The sequence below is a fragment of the Ranitomeya variabilis genome, chromosome 3 (genome assembly GCF_051348905.1).
Source record: "Ranitomeya variabilis isolate aRanVar5 chromosome 3, aRanVar5.hap1, whole genome shotgun sequence".
Lineage (NCBI taxonomy): Eukaryota > Metazoa > Chordata > Amphibia > Anura > Dendrobatidae > Ranitomeya > Ranitomeya variabilis.
The window spans coordinates 88385776-88407814 of NC_135234.1; the positions used below are offsets into that span (position 1 = coordinate 88385776).

The window sequence follows — 22039 nt, forward strand, 5'->3', positions numbered from 1 at the left end:
TCTACACCTAAGAAGACGACACTTTAATGGTCATTAATCACATACATTGTACTTGAGACCTGAACCACCTGCAGAAATGTGCACCTGGGTCCAATGTATAGTGCGAAAACATGAGGATGTAATGTCTTGGAAGAGTAACTGAAGTCAAAGCAAATAAGTCATATATAAAACAAACCAAAAATCCACCTATGCTGTTGTTATAGCGGGCAAATCTCCAATACGGATGGGTGATATATATTTTCATTTTTGGTATGGTGCCTGCATTGACATTTTTCCTCCATACTTATCCATAGTGAACTTCTTCATAGTAGAAGCCTTGCTTGTACATTATAAAGATATTTAGTGCTGTTTGGACACACACCTCATTTGTTTGGTAAAGTTACATAAACAAGGTCTACAAGAACCACTAATCTTCTGTTCCTTGGTCTATAGAAGGCCATGGTGACATGTAAGAGAATTACCTTAATCTCACTTAGACATACAAAATACTTTACTCCAAAACAGGTCTATAATCTCTTTCTCTATTTTATAGAAACATACCAAACAAATCTGAAACATGTAATGATGAATCATTTAGGTTATTAGTCACGAGACTTGTCTCATTGGTTTGCCCTATTTCGATCCTTCATTGAAAGAAGCAATGCAGACTTGATAGCACACGCAAGACTTAAAATAGAAATCAGACAGAAGATTTTATTATCTTGTATGTAGTCTTGCCAAACACATGTAGTAAGTAATGTTTTTTTTATATTTGATTGGGATACATTTAAGCAAATTGTATTTTATATATACTTCCCTACACTACAGACGGTGGGGTTAAGAAAAAATGCCTTATATACAGTACTTCTTGCTATGGATTCCCTGAAATTTATATTACGCATAATAAATCATGAAAAAATATGGATCTATCAGCCCGATTGCCCGGATCAGATTGATTTTTCTCAGGTACAAAACAAAGGTCCTGATTCTTCATTTGAATTTTTTCATTTTTTTTAAAGGGTTATCTGGGAATTTGCTTATTTTTTTGCCATAGGGCTAAGATCTTACAGACAGGTCATTGCTATCATTGCTAAAGACCTGCATGTTCTGTCCGGCACCGATTTCTGCCAGCTCAGAGTAGTCACAAACCACTCCTGCCTGCTTTATTTGACCTTACGTTAACAGAACAGCTCGTCTTCTTCTGAGCTGCTCTGTCAACAGGGCGTTACTGCCGATATCATGCTGATTGACAGCTGACTCCCCGCAGTTAGGTAGTGCGGAGCTGGCTGTCATTCAAACATGACATCGGCATTTATGCCCCATCGCCCCACGGCATAGATGCCGGATCAACACAGCAGAGTGAAAAAAAGCTGCTCTGTCAACGTCATTGGAAGCTACAAAATCACCGGCAGGAGCGATCTGTGACCACTTGAGCGGACAGAGATCGGCGCCGGGCAGCACAGGCATGTAGTTTGGAAATACCTGACTGTAAGCTCTTAGCTCCTTACAGAAAATAAGCTAAGTTCCAGAAAACCCCCTTTGAGTCACATTTTTTTGTCTTGTAGTATTCATTTACTTTTTTTTTTATACCAAATTCATCGAAATGGAAGAATTTGACATAAAAACGCCATTCATGAATTTTGTACAAAATCAAAAATACTTCATTTTTTTCCTTTAAACTTTGTGTCTTTTTTTTTTTTGCACAAAAAGTCACATGTCCAGTTAAAAGTATAGCAAAAATTGTATAAAAGTTTCAGGTATGGTCAGAGTTTGATCATAGTATGATTTGTATAATTGTCCCGATTCTCCCAGAAGAGAGAATCGATGGTCGTCTGCACCTGCCCTTAGGATAGACAATCAGTAGAAAAAGCACTGGGCAGTCCCTTTACATAAAAATGCCCCCAAAGGTGTATGCTTTATTTTAAATTCTACGTTACTGTTTGCAAATTGGATCACAACCGTGCAGAGAATAATTCGATACTAGTAGCTCTAGTCCAGCTATAACCAGAATATGACAGATTTTTATTTTTCTATTTTGCTGCACTCAGTGGCTTTTTTCCTAAGACATTATATTATCTGACTTGACATTAAGTGGTAAAAACTGTTCACAGAAAAACACCCCAGTAATCTCAATGTTGTACTTGTTTTTCCCAGAATTTTAAATATCCGTGTTCACAGCAGAAAGCTTCCAAGTAAGTTGCACAATGAACACCTTGCAACGTGGTAGCCTAGCACAATATTTTAGAAATGTCCCCTAGGGTTGTAAGACTGGAGGATGCACTAGTGACAGCTTGTCAGGCTGCCAGTCTACAGGTGGATCGATATTAGATATATAAGAGCTGTGCAGGTTGCAGCGCGTCCAAGTTCTGCTCCGGCCTCGGGCACTTTCTTGTTTGCTACAGTTTCTACATTGAGTTATGCCAACGTGCTGTTGTAAAGCTGGCACCTGACAGTAGGCAGGGAGGTGGCTCCTCCACTTTTTCACAATTATGAAATATGATTTTAGCAATTCTTACTTTAGGACACCTACAAGGCTGAGCCTGGTACCTGGAACAGGATGACAGCCGGTGGGCTGGGAGAAATCTTGTATAAATAAGAAGTGATTAGAATGTACGCGGCTTACCGAAGGAATACATTATAATGAAGCCTCACCCAACAAGGATGTCCTGACTTCTGAAGATGCCACATTGACTACATTTTATTAACTACTCAGAGATTAATGACTCCTTTACTTTGATATCTAAGTGAATGTATATTGTTCTGCTAACCACTTAGGCTCTGACAAGATTTTCTCCGAACTTCACGTTGGAGTTATATATTGGGAGTTTTCTCCGACACGCACCTCAAATGGAAGGCTCCGATCTGTGCCACTTTGTAGCCCACAGTGGCATGCGTTGTTCATTTCTCACAATGTTAAGAAAGCGAACATTTTATTATGGTTATGACTGCTTTCCTGTATGGTAAGCAACGGCAGTCAAAGGCAGCAGAGGGCTCCGAGGCAAGAACAGTATATCGGGCCCTTTGCAGTCCAATAGTTTATCATAATGCACAATTCTACATGCTTTGGAGGTGGTAGTGGCCCCCTTACTTTTGGGCCCCTGTGCGGCTTCACAGGTTGCACCAATGATATGTTCGCCCTTGATGGTAAGACTAAAGATATGTTGATGCATACCACCCTGATCGAGGCCAGTAAGCCACCCATTATATGTCACATGAATGGTGACCAGGCTTTGTTCAGCATGTTTCAGGAGCTTTCCCACCACACACCGACTATGCTTACATGATGGCTGCGTGACTGCGAGTATGTGATTTGTATACATGTAGTCACATGCCGACTAGACACTTGCATTGAGCGAGGCCAGATACGTCTAGTTGGAATGTAGCCATACGTAAGCAAATGGCATACCTGTGGTTCCGGCACATAGAATCCTCACAGTGCACAGTGCGAGGATTCACAAGTCTGCAGTCACAAAGAGTAAATGCAGACTTATAGCTGGATAACCATTTTAAGGCTTAAAAAAGGTCTTCCCCTTTTGTAAAACACATCTCCCTCAGCTGCAGTTTGTATTGGAAAACAAACTATTCTTTATTCCTCCTCCCCGGATGATTATTAGTCTGTTTTTAGATGTATGTAGAGTATTATAAGTTTTTTTCTTAAGCTGTTTAGTTTTGAGACAATTTATTAATAAGAGCTTGTTCAGACGATCGTGTTTTATAACAGAGTATTCAATTTTAGGCTGTCCGCACACGGAGCCGCATATGAAGCCAATCATGTCTGAATTTTGCAGACTTGACTGGTTTTTTTTTTACCTGAACCCCTAATGGTGTATTTTACGTAAGTCACAGTGATGAGAGAATTTAAACAGGTATTCTCAAGTTTGCAAGAATAGGAGATAATTTCCTGATTGCTGGGGGTTTGACTGTTGGGACCACCACCGTTCCCGAGACTTGGGGCTCTGAAGAGCCTTGTGTAAATGGAGCACTGGTGGATCTTGCATACCGCTGCTCCATTCATTCTTAATGGAGTCATTGGAGATAATGGAATGGTGCGCTCGGCAGTGGTGTAACTTGAAGCTTGTGGGCCCCAATACAAAATACCCACCAGGGCCCCCAACTATCACTTATCGTTAATAGTAATTGTCTTTTCTGATGAGTTAAAGGGACCTTTGGGACCCCTCTAGTCTCCAAAGCCCTGGTGCAATTCCAACCCCTGCCCCTATTATAACTACGCTCTTGGCGCTTGGCTGGTCTTCGGCAGTCTGAAAAGAATGAATAGAGCGCTGTAGTATGGAGGATCTACCACGGCTCCAGTCAAAATCTCAGTATCGGTGGGGATCTCAGCGTTCAGGAAATTATATCCTATCCCAAGGGATAACTTTCAAACTTGAGAGTACGCCTTTAAGACAGTGATATGGAAATGTGTCCGTTTTTCATGCAGAAGAAAATGAGCTAGCGCCGAGGTTTCTCTGTTCTTGCAGACTTGAGCTGTCCTTGTATTAAAGGGATGGCAATCCACCTGAATGGTCGTCATGTAATGTTACATTTCGCCAGCAGAGTTCATCTGTTTGGTTCAGACAACCCCTTTAAGTGTCAGGTAGATTTTAACCCTTTTCTTTGTACTTCTATGAATTATCTGTATGCTCATTCACACAATCAATAATTTTAAATATATATATTTTTTCCTTAATTGTGAAGCATGTTTGTGCCAATCTTTGGTTTTGTACTTTAGTAACACATGCTTTTAGTAAACCTAAAAGTCAGATAAATTTATATGTGTGACGTACCTGAGGAAATGTTTGTGGGGCACAGTAGATCTGCTGTGTTGGGGACTGGGACCAGTACATCCTTTGTTCTTTCTCTTGCTGTCTCATAAGCAAAGATTGTGGCTTCAGCTTTACTTCTGATCCCAGCTACAAAGAGAATGACACATTTACAGCTTTAGTTTCATTCATTCATTCATTCATTCATTTCTAGGCTTTTTCTCTTTAAGTTTGCAATATTAATGGCTGCACCAACAACACGACTGGATGGACTGCGCCAATCTGGACTCTTAATGCTAATATGAGCATGCTAGGAACAGTATACAATGCAGACAGCACAGATAGGATCAATATATCAATTAATACATGAAAAAAGTACAATTATCATGCAGTTTTTTTTAATACATATCCTTCTTAGGCCTCCAGCACACAGCATTATTCCGCAGCACACGGAGGCACCAAAGACAACGCTTTGTACAATGGACAATGCCCCATTTTTTTTTCTTACAGACCCATATAGAGGTTACGGCATGATCCCATAAAATAGTACGATCTTGTGCATCCCTAATACTTCTGTGTGCATGACACCTTAAGAAGATATTCAGAAATTAGGTTTATTTACTTTTGCCTTTTTGAATATTGGGGTTTGTTAATCCTTAAAGAATAACCATTGTTTGATTTTTTTTTCACAAACCAATGAAAATGAGTGAAAATAAGAAACTTTGTAATTTATCTTATTAGAGAAATCTGTTTCTTTCTCCGCCAGGACTGAGAATTCATTCTGAAAATTCTAAATTCCAAAAGTAAAATGTGTCTTCAGTGAGTATAGACTTTCCCATTACTGAGTTGGGAGATGGCAGTTGGTGCTCGTAATGTTCTATGGAGAACTGTAACTAATTTTGATGACCGTGCAGCTGAATGTCTGTGTTTGCCGTTACCACTTCCCGCTTCCTCTCCATCATCTCCGTAGAATAATATGGGCACCAGCTGTCATCTTCTATCTCAGTAATGGTAAAGTCTTTGTTCACTGAATACAGATTTTGCAGATTTTAACCATGAATGAAAGTAAAAAATGAACCCTGGAGAAGAAAGAAGCAGATTTCTCTGATATACTGTATGTTACAAATTTGACTATTTTCACATGTACTATTGATTTATGAAACACAAATTAAAATGACGGTTACTATTTTAATGACCCTATAAATTGTGACCTGTTGCATTTATCTGACCCAAAGAAGAGAAAAACTGTATTAAATGAAATTTAACATGGATATACACTTCATTGCCATTACTTCACAAAAATGCATTAAAGTATAGCTCTTTGCACTTGTAGGATGACTCAGTGCTTTCCAATAGGATGATGTGAGAAGAATTGGCCTAATTTAGGGCTTGTGAAGATGATCGTATTTTCGGTCAAAGTGCAACCAAATAAAACATTGTATTGCACTCCTGTCAATGTTGGTCTATTGGGCCGTACAGATGTCCGATTTTTTTTTGCTTGAACAGAGTCTGTCCAGGGAAAAAAAAATTGCACCATGCACGGTTTACTACATCCAATATTCGGATTGCACTCGGCAAGTCAATGAGTCCATGGGAAAAAATCAGACTGCACTATACATACATCAGCATTTGTTTACTGAGATACTAAACATAGTGAGAATGCAGCGCTATGACACATGCAAAGTAGCAATGAAATGCAGAGAGGTTAGGAATGGGAGAAGAGCATGCCAGAGACACAAAGCAGCAAAGAAGCCCTTCATACTTGCCCCAAAAGATTCTGAGAGCAGAATCGCCTTCTATCTAACAGCAAAGTCCCAAGTCAGTGGTTGTAAGGCACTTACTAGTTTATTCTAAGCCATATTTAGCGAGAACCACCTTGAAAAATAATAAAGGCGTAGAGAAGAAATGTCAGATTATGTGACAGCACAAGACAGGACAGGTTATCAAATCACCAACTTGCCATAGAAGTAACCCATATCCCAGAAGCCAAGTAATATATGTTCTACCCATAACTGGAGCATGTGTATTCTCTGCATCTCAGAGGTCCAAAGTCAATTATTGTAAGATGCAGAGGCGGATTGATTCTATGACAATTTAAGCTTCATATAAACTAACTCATCTGGGGTCTAATATAACTTGGAGAATGGTGGCCCCTCCACTACCACCACCTTCACTACCAGGAATTTAATACATTTTAACAAATAAAAATTGATTACTCAGAGGACCAACGGGAATAAAATAAGAACAAAAAATGGTCATTCCTGACCTGGTGACAGATTTTCTGTAACGGCCTCATAGCCACGACACTCCTATTACCCATAACAGTAATATGGCCAGACGTGGTAGTGAGGAGCACAGTTGATTCCCGTTCAAGAATTGGTAAAAGTCATTTTTTAATGTTTTCTATCTACTTTATACTTTATTACTTAGTGTGCAATTACTTTTTATATAAAAAAGCTAAGCAACCACTTGTGTAGCAAAAAAAAAAAAATCCCTATACATGTCAAATTGAGAAGGATTCATGTGAACCGACTGTGCTTTGGCAGGAGAACCAATTTCAGGGTGTGGTTCCCCCCTCCATGGATGTTATAAAAAAGGAAGACAGACTAGAGAGTCTGTACAAGCCACTCTATTTATTTCAAGAGGGAAAAAGTGAGATTTTTTTTCTGTATTCACAATGGCTGCTGCCGTCAAATGGAGAGTACAATGGAAAGTCGAATGGAGGATGCAGTCTGAACCTTGCCTCTCCACTCCTCCACTGTTTGTACACCAAGGATGAACGCAGCAGTAAAGTCATCTATGCTGATTCCACCTGTGGAATTAAAAAGTATGCAACTCTCCATGCAACAACAGTGGCCACTTTAGTCAAACGGAAAGTGACTTAAAGAGGTTGTCCACTACTGTTACATTGTTGGCCTATCCTTAGGATTGGTCATCAATGTCTGGCCGGGGTCCGACACCCGTTTTCCCTGCCGCTGAGATGTTATCGGTGGTGGCCGCCGGCCAGAAGTAGTTACTTATCGAGCTGCTCCGTCTACTTGTAGTGGCTGCCACAGGGTACTGGACATCCGTCTCCTATTCAAATCAATGGGAGGTGGACGTGCAGAAATCTGCGGTAGTCACCACAAGTAGATGGAGAAGCTTGGCAAGTGAGTACTTCCAGTCAGCGGCCGAAGCCAACACCGATAACAGCTGATCGCCGAGGGGTGCTGAGTGTTGGACCCCGGCAAATAAAAGATTCATGACCTATCGTAAGGATAGGCCAACAATGTAAAAGTAGTGGACAACCTCTTTAAGTCACTTTAGAACAGTAGTGGGGATCGTCAACAAGTGTCTATGAATTAGTATTGTAAAGGCAAATTTTATATTTTGTCTGAGAGGTCAGTAGTTAGCTTTTATGATACATTTCATGAACATAATCTAATAAGCTTACCATCATCTGGGAGCCTTCATCATGGCTGGTGCTATACTGTATAGAATTACACCATGTTTGCGCGTCTATGTCAGGAATATGTGTGGCAAATGATTCATTGTCTTCTGGACAGGTGGAACCACAGACGTTTTCAAAGCTGTCTATTCCATCCATGCTTTTGAAAGGTTTCTCCCCAAGAGACATAGAGTGGAGAGTATCTGGAAAAACATCGCTGAATTGCCTCTTGTAGGGATGAAAGTGGTTTTTCTCCTTGATGAATTTACCAAAAGTGATTTCTGTTGGGTCATCACAGCTGTACCTCCTGTATTCATCTCTTGGAGAGACTTTTCCTGAAAATCTCATAGAAATGTGGTCCTGGGGTGACAAGGAAAGGTCAGGGCTCATGGATGAATCTGAGCTTTTTCTTTCAGTCTGGCTGTCAGAATCATGTGTGTTTCCACTATAACTGTCCTAAAATGACCAAAAAGACAAGACTTTTTTTTAGTAGTTTTATGGCTAATTTCCATGTAAAAAATCATTGGCTGCAATGAATACCCCATGTGATGGCATAAATCATAGTGGATATAATGAAGCAGAAAGCAGCAGTGTGTTACCGTATCTATGTTGGAGGTAGCACCATCCAGTTATGTAGAGGAACTATTGAGATTCTATATCAGTAAATTTGTAGGGCATTTTTAAAGGGCATCGGTCAGTAGGATGAACTCTCCTAAGCCATCTAAATGTGCACGCAGGACATTAAAAGTTGAATAAAGTAATATCATGACAGTTATAATATATTTTTTTATTTAAGTGAAATTTACATTTTTTCTTAATATCTACTGTAAATTAGCTGTTAAGATCTATGGACCGGGCACTGATTTGCATGTCAATCTGCCTCCAAAGCTTGTTTTTAAATGAAAGGAGACATTACCAGTGTGAAATATGTAAATCAAGAGAGCAGACTGTCAGTTATTACATGTCTCATACTGGTATCACCTCCTTTCATTTAAAACTAGCTCTGGAGGCAGATGCTATGAGATCTATGTCACGCCCACAGATTTTATGTAAGCTCTGGAGGCAGTTTCTATGAGATCTATGTCACTCCCTCAGATTTTATGTAAGCTCTGGAGGCAGATTCTATGAGATCTATGTCACACCCATAGATCTTATAGCTTATTTACATATTAAGAAATTTTATTTGGACAGATGCCCTTTAAGACTTTTTAGACACCAAATGAACATAAAAGAACAAAACTGTACACAAATGGATCAAGAATGTAAAGACTTTCAAAGTTTTGAGAATCATTTCTACATAGAATATCAGTGCTGTCAACGTCATAAAAGACAACTATTTGGTCCTCCTCAAATATTTACTTCAATAGGTAAAAACGAAGGCACATTCGTACTGTACGCTACGATTAAGACTGCATTGGGGTTTCTGTTGAAATTCCCTTAAAAAGTAGAATATGTTCTTGAGTTCATTTAAAAAGGTGGACACTGCCAGAAGTCAGAAAGATTACAAAATGCCTCCATCTGGCTCATTATTGTGAATGGCACAGCTAGGAGTTCCAGCCAAATCCGTTTTTTGGGGGCTTTTGATGGAAAATCCAATGTAGTGCTCATTGTAGAACAGTGTAAATGTGGACCAGCCATAATCTGTAACTGGTCTTTTTTCATTACACAACCAACTACTGACAGGTTGAGGGCCAGACTGGTCATCTGGCAATTCTGGCAAATGTCAGAAGGGCCTGTCTGGTCATGGGCTGCCTTGTCCGCCACGTTGTTAACAGAATCGGTGTTCTCAAAATACCCATACTGTTAAGAGTTGTGATGGAGCACAAAGTTGCTGACTCCGTCACTTACCCCAGTGTCATAGTTTGGACAGTACTCATGCCCTGCCCTCTCAGGGTTAATTGTATGTGACCTCCTTTTGGATCTGGGAGGGGTATTTATATCCACTCTGAACCTGGATTCTCTGTCAGTTATACTTTCGTTCTGTCTGTGTGTCTGACCCCCTGGTGTGCATACTGCGGTGTTTGACTGCTTTCCTTGGTTCTGACCTCCTGGCCTGTCCGTTCTGACTTTGTCACCTCTCTTTCGGTACTTCCTTGCTTGGTTCGTCACCCTGATCTCCAGCTTTCACCTGACTATCCTTCTGTCTCACCCCCTCATTTGACTTCCCGGTTTTGACCTAGGCACATTTGACTTCTCTCCTCTCTGTCTGGCTCCCTGACACTCCAGGGCCTGTCTCTGCCCTTAGCTACTCCCCCTTGGTACAGGTCCTGCTCGCTGCCGGTGAGTTCTCCGCCACTCTGCTTGTGTCTCCCCTACTTTGGCGAGCCGCCCACCTTGTGGCAGGTACACCCGGAGTTTGTGACACCCAGCAGGTCATGAGCATCATTAGAAATATTGGTCTTGTAGAAAATCTTCCTTTCCTCCATCCAGGGTAATATTAGTAATGTATCCTATCTGGTTCATGGGGACGGGGACAACATGGGCCTGTGTGATTTCAAATGCCAGGATTGAATTTCAGCCCCATTCCGTACCTGGTTTATATAATTTAGTGACACTTACTAGGAAACATCATCAAGACTTAATATAGTTTATATAATTGTATTTGAACTTATTGCACTTTTTTTTTGTAAATTGCTATCTAACTGCTTCTGGTTCATACCCCAGAGCGGTGCTACATTCCTTAAATTGCAATTTGAGTTGCCTTATCATGTATTAAGATCAAGATAGTAAATTACAGTTATGTTATTATATCTCTAGGGTCATTATAAGATCATACTGGAACTGTATAGCCGATTATTCCTACCTCACCTGCAAAATTAAACCCAAAAAATATTCCTGGATGTGTGGGTCACCTTTCAGCCAACAGGGGCCTAAGGCAGTGTATGTACCTTAACCTTAAAATCACTTAAAATATGCATTCCAGATTATGAGCACAATCATATATTTAATATTCCCTACTTAGCTTAGGTATTCAGGCTAGGCTAGTGGTATGCCTGCAGCAGGTTTTACTTAGAAAGACAGTACAACCATGAAAGCAAAGCAAATCAATTCACCAAATCTGGCCATACAGATTAAATTTAAATTTATATTTTGACATTTTGACTTTTTCTTGTTTCCTTTGGGGAACCATAGGCAGAACAGGATGGATTTGAACCCAATTAATCAATTATTTACTTGGCACGAAAAATATCTGGCAAAGGGAATATTTACCATGAGGGAAGACCATGCTAAAGGGGTGCTTGGAGACAGGGGGACTTGTTGACCACAATCCTATTTGCTAGTAGAGTGTGAGAACTTGTGAAGAACACCAGTCTCTAGAGGCTCCGTAATTGGGAATTGGAAAGGATGTGGAGGGGAAAACAAACACCAGGCGGCAAAATCTGTAACCGTGATATGGTATCCTTTACGTTTTATGGCCTCCTCTTTATTATGTACAACAGACCGTTCAAAGTGTCACTCTTTCTTTTATGAGATCATACTCTAAGGGGGCATGTATGGTATATGATGGAGTCAGGGAGCAAACACGTCCAATTTGAATACAATTATTATTTTTATACTTGCTTAAAGAGCCTCAAAAAAGTATTCATAACCTGTGAACTTGTCCACTTTTTTCACCTCTCACTCACAAACTTAAATGTGTTTTATTGGGATTTTATGTCATACTATCATAAAGTAGCAAGTATATGTGAAATGTAAATGAAGTGATGCATGGTTTTCTAAATATTTAAAAATATAAATTTGAAAATTAGGACGTGTATTAGTATGCAGTTCACTGGCTTTTTGCTAACTGCAAATGGGACATCTTATGGTTTGCTTTAAAAAATGGCTTTCTTCTTGCCACTCTTCCACAAAGGCCAGATTTGTGGAGTATATGACCAACAGTTGTCCTGTAGACAAATTTCCCCACCTGAGATGTGGATCTCTGCAGCTCCTCCAGTGTGACCATGAGCCTCTTGGCTACTCCTCTAATGATTAGTGCTCTCCTTGCTTGGGATGTCAGTTTAGTTGGACGGCCATGTCTCGGTAGGTTTGTAGTTGTGCCATACTGCTTCCATTTTTAGATGATGGATTAAACAGTGCTCCGTGAGATATTCAGACCTTGGTAAGATGCTGGAAGAGTGTATGACGCCATCTGTCAAGCATGATGGAGGTAATGTGATGGTCTGGGGTTGCTTTGGTGCTGGTAAAGTGGGAGATTTGTACAAGGTAAAAGGGATATTGAATAAGGAAGGCTATCACTCCATTTTGCAACGCCATGCCATACCCTGTGGACAGCACTTGATTGGAGCCAATTTCATCCTACAACAGGACAATGACCCAAAGCACACCTTCAAATTATGCAAAAACTATTTAGGGAAGAAGTAGGCAGCTGGTATTCTATCTGTAATGGAGTGGCCAGCGCAGTCACCAGATCTCAACTCCATTGAGCAGTTGTGGGAGCAGCTTGACCGTATGGTACGCAAAAAGTGCCCATCAAACCAAAAAAACTTGGAGGGGCTTCTGGAAGCAAAGGGTGAAATTTCTCCAGATTACCTCAGCAAATTAACTGCTAGTTTGCCAAAGGTCTGCAATGCTGTAATTGCTGCAAAGGAAGCATTCTTTCACGAAAGGAAAGTTTGAAGGAGAAAATTATTATTTCCAATAAAAATCTTTTTTTCGAACCTTGTCAATGTCTGGACTAGATTTTCAATTCATTTGGCAACTCATTTGATTAATAAAAGTATGAGTTTTCATGGAAAACACAAAATTGTCTGGGTGACCCTAAACTTTTGAAAGGTAGTGTACATTTTTAAAATAATTAGAAAACAACGTGTCATTTATTTTATACTTCACAAATACTTGCAACTTTATCTTGGTATATCACATAAAATCACAGCAAAATAAATTTAAGTTTGTGAGTGCAGCGTGAAAGAATGTGGAAAGGTTCACAGGCTATGAATACTTTTTCAAGGCACTGTATATCAGGGCAAGATATTTTTGCAGCTCTATACAGATTTGGTCATCACTCACTGTCCCCATTGCGGATTGTGATCTCCTTATCAGTATGTTTTTTGCAGTATCAAAGGAAACCAGAGAATTTGGAAGAAACCCATGCAATCACTGGGAGAACTTTCAAACACCAAGCAGATGTTGATCTTGGTAGGATATCAATCCAGGACCCCAGTTCTATAACTGTAAGTAACCATGCTGCCCTCATATTTGTACTTATACAATTTTACATTGTCTGTAATAAGTAATTTATACGAAGGCAAAATGTGGTCAAAAATACGAAGGCATCAGCTTGTTGAGAATACTTTTTCCTGAAACTATATTTCAAAGACAGATTATACCTGCACTTAGTAGCACAGAGCAAGGAAGCTGAATTCACTGCCATCTAAAAGTTTATTTATGCAGTAGTTTCTATGTTCCTGCATTATTTCTTATACAGAACGACTGCAACTACTATAGAAAATCCCTACTAACATTATTAAAACTAGGTAACTGTCCAGAATGGCACAGCCGACATTCTGGTACTTTCAAAAATGTTGGATTCTATGTAACACATGTATGTATGTATGTATGTACGTACGCTTTCTGCATGCAACTAAGGATTCACTAATTACTTTTTTGGGGGATTTCCCTGGAGGTGAAATTTGAAAAGCCAATAGCACATGTGAACTGTGACAAAATCAAATCCATTTTCATGTAAAGATTGGTGCTTTCCGAGAAATCTCCAAAACCTTCCATAGTTCTTCATATTTACCAAACGAATGTGTGTTATTGAGGCTGATTTGCCATTTATACTCTATGCTGATCAGCCTTAACATTAAAACAACTAACCGGTGCTGACACTGAAAATGTCACCTATTTAGGCCACGTTCACACGTTCAGTATTTGGTCAGTATTTTACATCAACACTTTTAAGCCAAAAACCAGGCGTGGAACAATCAGTGGAAAAGTATAATAGAAACACGTCACCACTTCTGTATTTATCACCCACTCCTAGTTTTGGCTTACATATACTGATGTGAAATACTGACCAAATACATCACGTGTGAACTTGGCCTTACAAGATGTGGTATAAATTGTGATGGCATGAAAACTAGGTTAGAGCATTTCAAAATGTACAGTTCTTGTGTTGTGTTTCTGGATTACAGTCCACTGTAGGACAACCAGTGATCCAGAGACATGGACATAAGTGCCCAAGGATCATCAAAGCGCATGAGCAGTACTGCTCTCCTGATGTAATGTCTACTTACCAAAGTTAAACAAGATGTGAGTGAACTTGTTTGATCCTGTATGACCTCATCTGCTGGGTTTATGGGAGAACACTCATTATCTAGAGATCCTGATGTAAATGTCATGCTTGGCTGGTCTTGCATTATTAAACTCTGATTGGATATAAAACCTATAAAGAGAACAAGATGGGATTAGTAGGTAATATAAAATTTTTATTCATCAACAGTTCTTTTTTAGATATGTTTTATTTGGTCATCTAACACCTATAACAAGTAGCTCAAGAGTGGAATCCCCCAAAGGACCCCGAACTAACGATACTGGAGCAATTTTTTCATAAATAAGATTAACATATATATACCGCCTCATTTTGCACTCTTCCCTCACCCCTTCTTTGGCACATCAAGTTAAAAGTAACAGAAATGTATGTCTCTAAGAGGAAAATGAGTTTCAAGGGAGTAGGTTGTGTTTTGACAATTTAGATAAAGTCATGCCAAGTCGAGTCAATATCATAGGAGTGGATCTCTTCACTGGCTCTTCCAATCCAGTCCCTGGCTTCTAGTCAGTGGTTGTGTTTTACTCGTTAATAATCCCTTTATTATTTGTGGGATGTTCAAACCATGGAAACCTTTTGATTAATGACTGTATAAGGAGTTTTGTTGTAATATATTAATTAGCTAGACTGTTTCATAGCTTCTGGTCGTTGGCTACGACTTTACACTTTTCGGCTTTATACAAGTTTTGTATAAGTTCTGGATATGCTACACACGAAAATGATAAAAATATTTAGAAATCATTTTCAAGGAATACAACCTTTCCCGGGGCTCCTGTTCTACATCTAACAAGGTTAATAACAGTTCAAGTTCAAGTTCAAGTTCAAGACTGATTTAAAAAAAAAAACATTCTTAGCTGACTTTAGTTTTGGGCCCCAGGGGGGACCATGGACTATTGAATCTTTCCTGGTATGTACAAAACGAGGTGTCATGCAGAGTTCATCTTTAAGCGGTTGTCTTCTATCCTGATTCGACTGAATGTTTGAACCTAATTCATTGGATGATGCTCCATAAAGTGTAATGGTGTATGTCAGCTAAAGAGACGAGAGGTTAACAACGTGGGCAAAAGTGTGTGGAGCCAAGAGTATTAGTTGTTAGGAGGCATAAAATCAAAAGGAGAAGGGCAAGAACTAAACTAAGACTCTCATAAAAATTTGTTAACCTCTTAATATATTGCAATCATCATATTATACAGCACTGTGTACTTACAATTGCTCATTTTGCCTTCCTACCCAGATATTTCTTCTCTTTTCCATTAGGTCTATGACATCACTTGATTAAAAACTGACTAGCTGAATCCTTCTAACTAAGCTCTATATAGAAAGAGGAGGTCAATTTTCTCTGCACAAGTCATGAGCCTCTGCAAAAGTCAGTAGCAGGGGGTATGCAGGGACAAGAGAGTTACTGTTTCTACATAGACTATAAAAAATAGAAGAATTAACAGAGTAGAACGGCAAAATGAGCAATTGTAAGTACACAGTTCTTTATCATATGATGATTGCAATATATTAAGTGGATAAAAACTTTAAGGGAGTGCTTCTTTAATTGTAAACAAAAAACATATATACCAACTAATACACATCTATTACATAGTTACATATTTATAAATATTAGGTTTATTTTTCGGTAGCATAAAATGTCATTGGGTTGGATTAAATATACCGTATTAGTAAACAAGAAATTTTTTTGAAAAATATTAATTTCTCCGCTTTCACCTACCAGAAAGTTACATGTGTAGAAAAAAGACATGTCCATCAAGTTCAACCTTTCCCATTAAATTATACAATGCTTATTGCATTTATTTGACGATAGCGCTACAAAATCCAGGTGTTAAAATTGTCTTGAAATACTGTTATTTTTCATTACGATAACCAATAACTGCCCCCTCGTTATTACAAATATATAACCAATAATCAATTCATACAACCAGAAATTAAAGAAACGGACTCATCTAAGACAATCCGATTATGCGGGTCATTCTTTTATCCAGTCATCCTCAACCAACCTTACTCTCTGTACAGCTAACTTCACACTATGAACCCAATTGTAATGCCACTACCAGGGCCCCTATCAGGACAGTACTAGTGCTACTACCATAAGGGACCCATTTGCAAGGGTAACATAATATCCCTTAAAGGGTTACTTCCAAGATACTGATCACTGGGGCCCAACTGCTGGGAGCACCAGGGTTGCTGTGCTCTGTAGAGCTCCATCTTGGATGAAGTATGGGACCACATTCTCAATGTTTGCTCCATTCCTTGCCTATGGGACTGCTGTAGATTCTGGACAACATAAGTCTGAAACATGGCTGTACATTGACTTCTGCTTTACGTCTATGAGAATTTATTGATATGAGACCTTATTCATATTTTTACTAATTGCAAGAGTGACTGTAGTAAGAAATTGTTCGTCATCTTGAAGAGTAAGTATGCAGATTTGTATAAAGCAGTTCTAAATATCTACGAGAATAAGGCTACAGTCACACATCCATGTGACGCGTCCTAGTGCTCTCCGATTTATTATCGGACCAGACTCATAACCATACTGTAGATAGGATGTAGTCACGAAATAATCACGGATTCAAGAGTGAGATCCACGTGACTCAAAGCATGTCCTATTCTGGACTGATTTTGCATATCAGACTCGGCCATTAAAGTCTTTGGAATTCCATGTAAAGTGGATGAAACACTGAAGACATACTTTATACTTCCGAGATCCATCCGTATTTCATTAACTGATCTATTGCTAAGAGTCACTGGATAAGAAAAGTTGAGAGAGTGTACCTGCCTCAGTCATAAAAAATAAACGGATGACACAAAAAAGCCAGGTATAACAAAGATGACACCTGACAAACAAATTGATCCGTTCCTCTTGAATGTTCACACTCACACGGATGCGTTAATGTAGCCTTAGGGCTCATTCAGACAAGCGCTTAGTCGGTCCATGTGATGTCTAATGAGAAAGTACAAGTATTTGATTTGCATGATCGATTTTTTGACATTGGCAATTTGGAGATGTTTAGTGGAGATGGTTTGATTTGTGGATACATTTTACAATTTTAATATCCCTTTAGTGTGAATCCATACTATACTCAGTTGTGCTGTAAGTAGAGCAACTTTGCTGAGACACCAGTGCTGATACAGTAGTTGCTGCTGAGATTACAGCTGTGGGATCCACACACACAATGCACACTGATGCGCAGCAGCTGTATCTCACTGTACAAGTCAGTCCATTTGTATACTATATATAAATCTATACATTGTGATTCTCCTCCATTGTAAGTGATATCACCATTGATGATAAGCGAATATGCTCGGATTAGGTGCCTAACGTGTTGCAGCTGTCGAACAGCCACCAGACATGCAGCCGCGGGGACTCGAACATATTTTTGAGGATGCCGAAGACACTCGATTATCACTCGAACAAGCTCAGATTAACACCTTATCCAAGAGCGTTTGCTCATCACTAATCACTATGCATTAAAAGACCAGCTCAACCATGATACTTTTGAATACAAATTCGAGATGAGCAGATCTTTTAAATTCAAATTCTAAATTTCGTGGAATTTTCCCCACAAATTTGATTAGCAGCGAATAAATTTGAGCAAGATTCAAAACTGGAAAGCTTCTAATTTGTTTGAAAATACACATGGGGAGGGAAAGAGAGAGAACTCCGCTGACCATAACAGCTTATACTCTGCAAAGTACATCCTGACTCTGGCACTGGTTTCAGGACGTAATCTTTCATTGCATGCCCTTCAATGTTCAGTAGTGAACACTGTGTGTGTGTGTGTGTGTGTGTGTGTGTGTGCTAACAGAGCAAGAAAAAATTACTGAGCTTGTGGCAATCAAAATACAGCTCCAAAATCTGCTCGGATAAAAGGTCATTGAGGGCCGTAAATGGTCCTGGGGCCTGAGGTTCCCCACCCCTGCTCTATAGGAAAGAGAGAGAGGACCTTGCTGACCATAAGAGCCAGAATCCAGTACAAAACTATTACCCTCATCCACAAAGCTCTCCATGGCTCAGCACCACCCTACATCTCCTCCCTGGTCTCAGTCTACTACCCTACCCGTGCCCTCCGCTCCGCTAATGACCTGAGGTTAACATCCTCAATAATCAGAACCTCCCACTCCCGTCTCCAAGACTTTTCACATGCTGCGCCAATTCTTTGGAATGCACTACCCAGGTTAATCCCCAATCCCCATTAATCGTGCCCTAAAAACGCATTTGTTCAGACTGGCCTACCGCCTCAACGCATTAACCTAACTATCCCTGGGTGGCCCATTCAAAAAACTTAAACCATAATCAGGTTCCTCGCATCATATTCTCATACACTTTATGCAGTTAATAGCCCTCTGTGTCTGTACTGTTACACTATGGCTGGTCCGAACAACAAAAGCAATTGTTACCATCCACCTCTCGTGTCTCCCCTTTTTCCTCATAGATTGTAAGCTTGCGAGCAGGGCCCTCATTCCTCCTGGTATCTGTTTTGAACTGTGTTTATTGTTATGCTGTAATGTCTATTGTATGTACAAGTCCCCTCTATAATGTAAAGTGCTGCGGAATATGTTGGTGCTATATAAATAAAATTATTATTATTATTATTATTATTACTACACTCTACCAGAGTGGCAGATCCCTGCTGACCATAAGAGTGTACACTCTACAGGAGTCAGAGAGAAGACCTCACTGACCATACGAGCTGACACTCTATAGCAAAGAGAGAGAGAGGAGCTTGCTGACCATCTGAGCTTACACTCTATAGGAAAAAGAGAGAAGACCTTGCTGACCATAAGAACGTATACTCTATAGGAGAAAGAGAGAGGACCAACCTGACCATAAGAACTTTCACACTATAGGTGAGAGACAGATGAAAAATGACTCTGCTGTACAAACTGTGCTCCAGTGGGAAATGCTGATCTGTTATGGCCGCTAGATGTCACGGCTGCAGGACATTATGGGAGGCCTACACAGTAACGCAACATGACATTAGCCTGCTCTCAGATGCTCCAGCAACGTGGGACATGGTGCTGGACAAGTTTGCTTTCTCCAAATGTCAAATTCCCATGAAACTACAAATTTCAGAAACTTTGACTCTAACTAACTCAACTGTAATTAATACAAATAATATCTTATGTTGTACCAAAGAAAAGAAACTTATACTGTCAATACAACCGCATGAAACCTGTATATGTATAGTATGATTCCGTTAAAGCTGCCTATTATCCTAAAAATTTGTTTCTCATTATCAGCAAAGAGCTACAATATAATGTGTATTTTGGTAGAATAAAAGGCTCTCCATAGACTAGAGAATAAAGCTAATTTGTCTCCCGAACTGAGTTTTTGTGTTTTAATTAAGTGGGGATAAAAAAGAATTTGCTACCAAATTTCACCTGCCTCAATAAACGTTTGGTTAAACGATAAATAAACGTTTGGGCATATTAAGATTCAACATGTTCAATCCTTTTTTGCCCCTTCATCCGTTGACAGAAGATGGTCAAGAAATGGTCATAAACATCCAATAGGCTGCAAATTAGATACTCAAATACTTAATGCTTAAATACGCAATTGATACTCAGCTAGAAGAACACATTTTGTGTCACCATTACAAGTGGGATATATACTCTTTTCAATCGAACAATGCAACCAATAGGCCAATATGGCAAAATGATGGTTCCATTGCCTCAGAAAGAGGTAAGGAGCTTTTACTGAATGTACACATCAATGAATACACAATGACATGGTATTGTATGAATGTTATTTCTGTACTGGAAACGCTCCTATCTTTCTAGAAGACACTGTCGGATATCACGTATATGGCAGGAAAGCTGCTGTTTTAGTATTAATTGTCAGCAGCTGGAAGTGCCTTTGACAAATGGCCTATATGGTTACCGCATTTTGTAAATGTTGCATGACAGCCCGTTACTCTGATTACCAGGTCACTTCTCAGAGAGTGTAGCCATGAGGAAGAGGAGGTGAGAGAATGAAAGATAAGATGTCAGCTTGGTGATGCTGGATAATAGCAGAGCTGATTCATTCGTTTTGCATGGATAGGGAATCCCTGGCTGGAGGCCCGCCGTGAGACAATATCTCGTTTTGTTTCCCTACAGATCATATAGGAAGCCGTTCTTAGCGTGTAACACATGGTCACCAACTGGCACCAGACTGTCTGTAGTGCCAAATCCAATCCCGCACCTCTTATCGCAAGTACTGCTTATTCTATGTACCTCTTTTACACTTGTATATGCTGCTATTTTTCACATTTTCTCTTCAGTTCTCCTTTGTAGGTTGACCTCCACAATTAATACGCTAAGCTAACAAATCTATATTGCATTTACTCTTTTTATGTGTTTTTAGTGTTTTGTGCCTTTTTTTCTGTCACTTTTTTAGTGCTTTTTGGCTGATTTTATTCCTTTTTTTTTAGTTCACCGCTGTTGCCATTCATGATTTATGATTCAGGATTTTTCTAAAAGGCGCACATTTTGCAAAATTTTAGCAAAACAATTAACTTGGAGCTAAAATAAGTCACAAAACAGGTTAAAGACAAAAATAAAGAGCATTTATGATTTGGTCCTCTTAGGCTAAATGCTCCGTTTTTCTACTATTAAAATCCTCTACGCTCCACTTCGCTTTTTGTCCTGTGTTCATAATTAAAGCAATATGTGAAGTGATGGCTTACTGATTATTTTAGTACCGGAGCCAGCCCCCCTACCTGTCTATATATATAGGAAAAGGAGGCTGGCTTGGCTATCTAAATAAGCAGGCCCCTTCACTTACTACTCGGCTCACGTGCTGACACAAGAAACATGTATTGAAGCTGAGCACCGGGGCAAATAGGACATTATTAAAAGTTTTATAATTTCTTATTTAACCCCTTAAAGACCAGGAGTATTTCAGTCTTTGAATTTCTGTTTTTTGCTCCCCTTCTTCCCAGAGCCATAACTTTTTTCTATTTTTCTGTCAATATGGCCATGTGAGGGCTTATTTTTTGAGGGACAAGATGTACTTTAGAACGACACCATTGGTTTTAACATGTTGTGTACTGGAAAATGGGAAAAAAAAATCCAAGTGTGGTGAAATTGCAAAAATAAGTGCAATTCCACAGTTGTTTTATTTTTTTTTACCATGTTGACTAAATTCTAAAAAACTGGCCGGCCATTATGATTCTCCAGGTCATTACGAGTTCATTGACACCAAACATGTCTAGGTTACCGTATTTTTTTATTTAAGTTTTAAAAAAATCCAAAATTTGTAAGAAAAAAAAAAACCTGTAGTGTCTCCATTTTGATGAGCAGGATTAGCAACACACTTCCGGTAAGCGTGAGTTAAATGCCGCTGTCAGAGATTGACATCGGCATTTAACTAGTTAACAGCCGTGGGTGGATCGTGATTCCACCTGTAGCTGTTGCGGGCACATGTCAGCTGTACTGTACAGATCAGCTGTCATTTACCCAGAAAGGTGCGGGCTCTGCGTCGGAGCCCGCACCAAATGGGGAGACCAACGTGGGCGTACTATTACGCCCAATGTCGGAAAGGGTTTAAGATAATTTTTCAATATTTTTTATTCGTTGGAAAAGCCCTTGAATTACTAGTTTGTGTTGTGT

The 22039-nt window shown here is 39.5% G+C and overlaps 1 protein-coding gene across 2 annotated transcripts in view; it reads right to left on the reverse strand.

Moving 5' to 3' along the window:
* Positions 1-22039, reverse strand: part of FOXN1 (forkhead box N1) — a 75783-nt gene that overhangs the window by 23494 nt on the left and 30250 nt on the right. For both annotated transcript variants that reach the window (XM_077294369.1, XM_077294368.1), the window contains 3 exons: positions 14406-14554; positions 8173-8622; positions 4764-4889 (listed from right to left, as the gene is read on the reverse strand). In XM_077294369.1, coding sequence (XP_077150484.1) covers positions 4764-4889; positions 8173-8622; positions 14406-14528 — 699 coding nt within the window. In that variant the 5' untranslated portion in view covers positions 14529-14554. The remainder of the gene's footprint in view (positions 1-4763; positions 4890-8172; positions 8623-14405; positions 14555-22039) is intronic.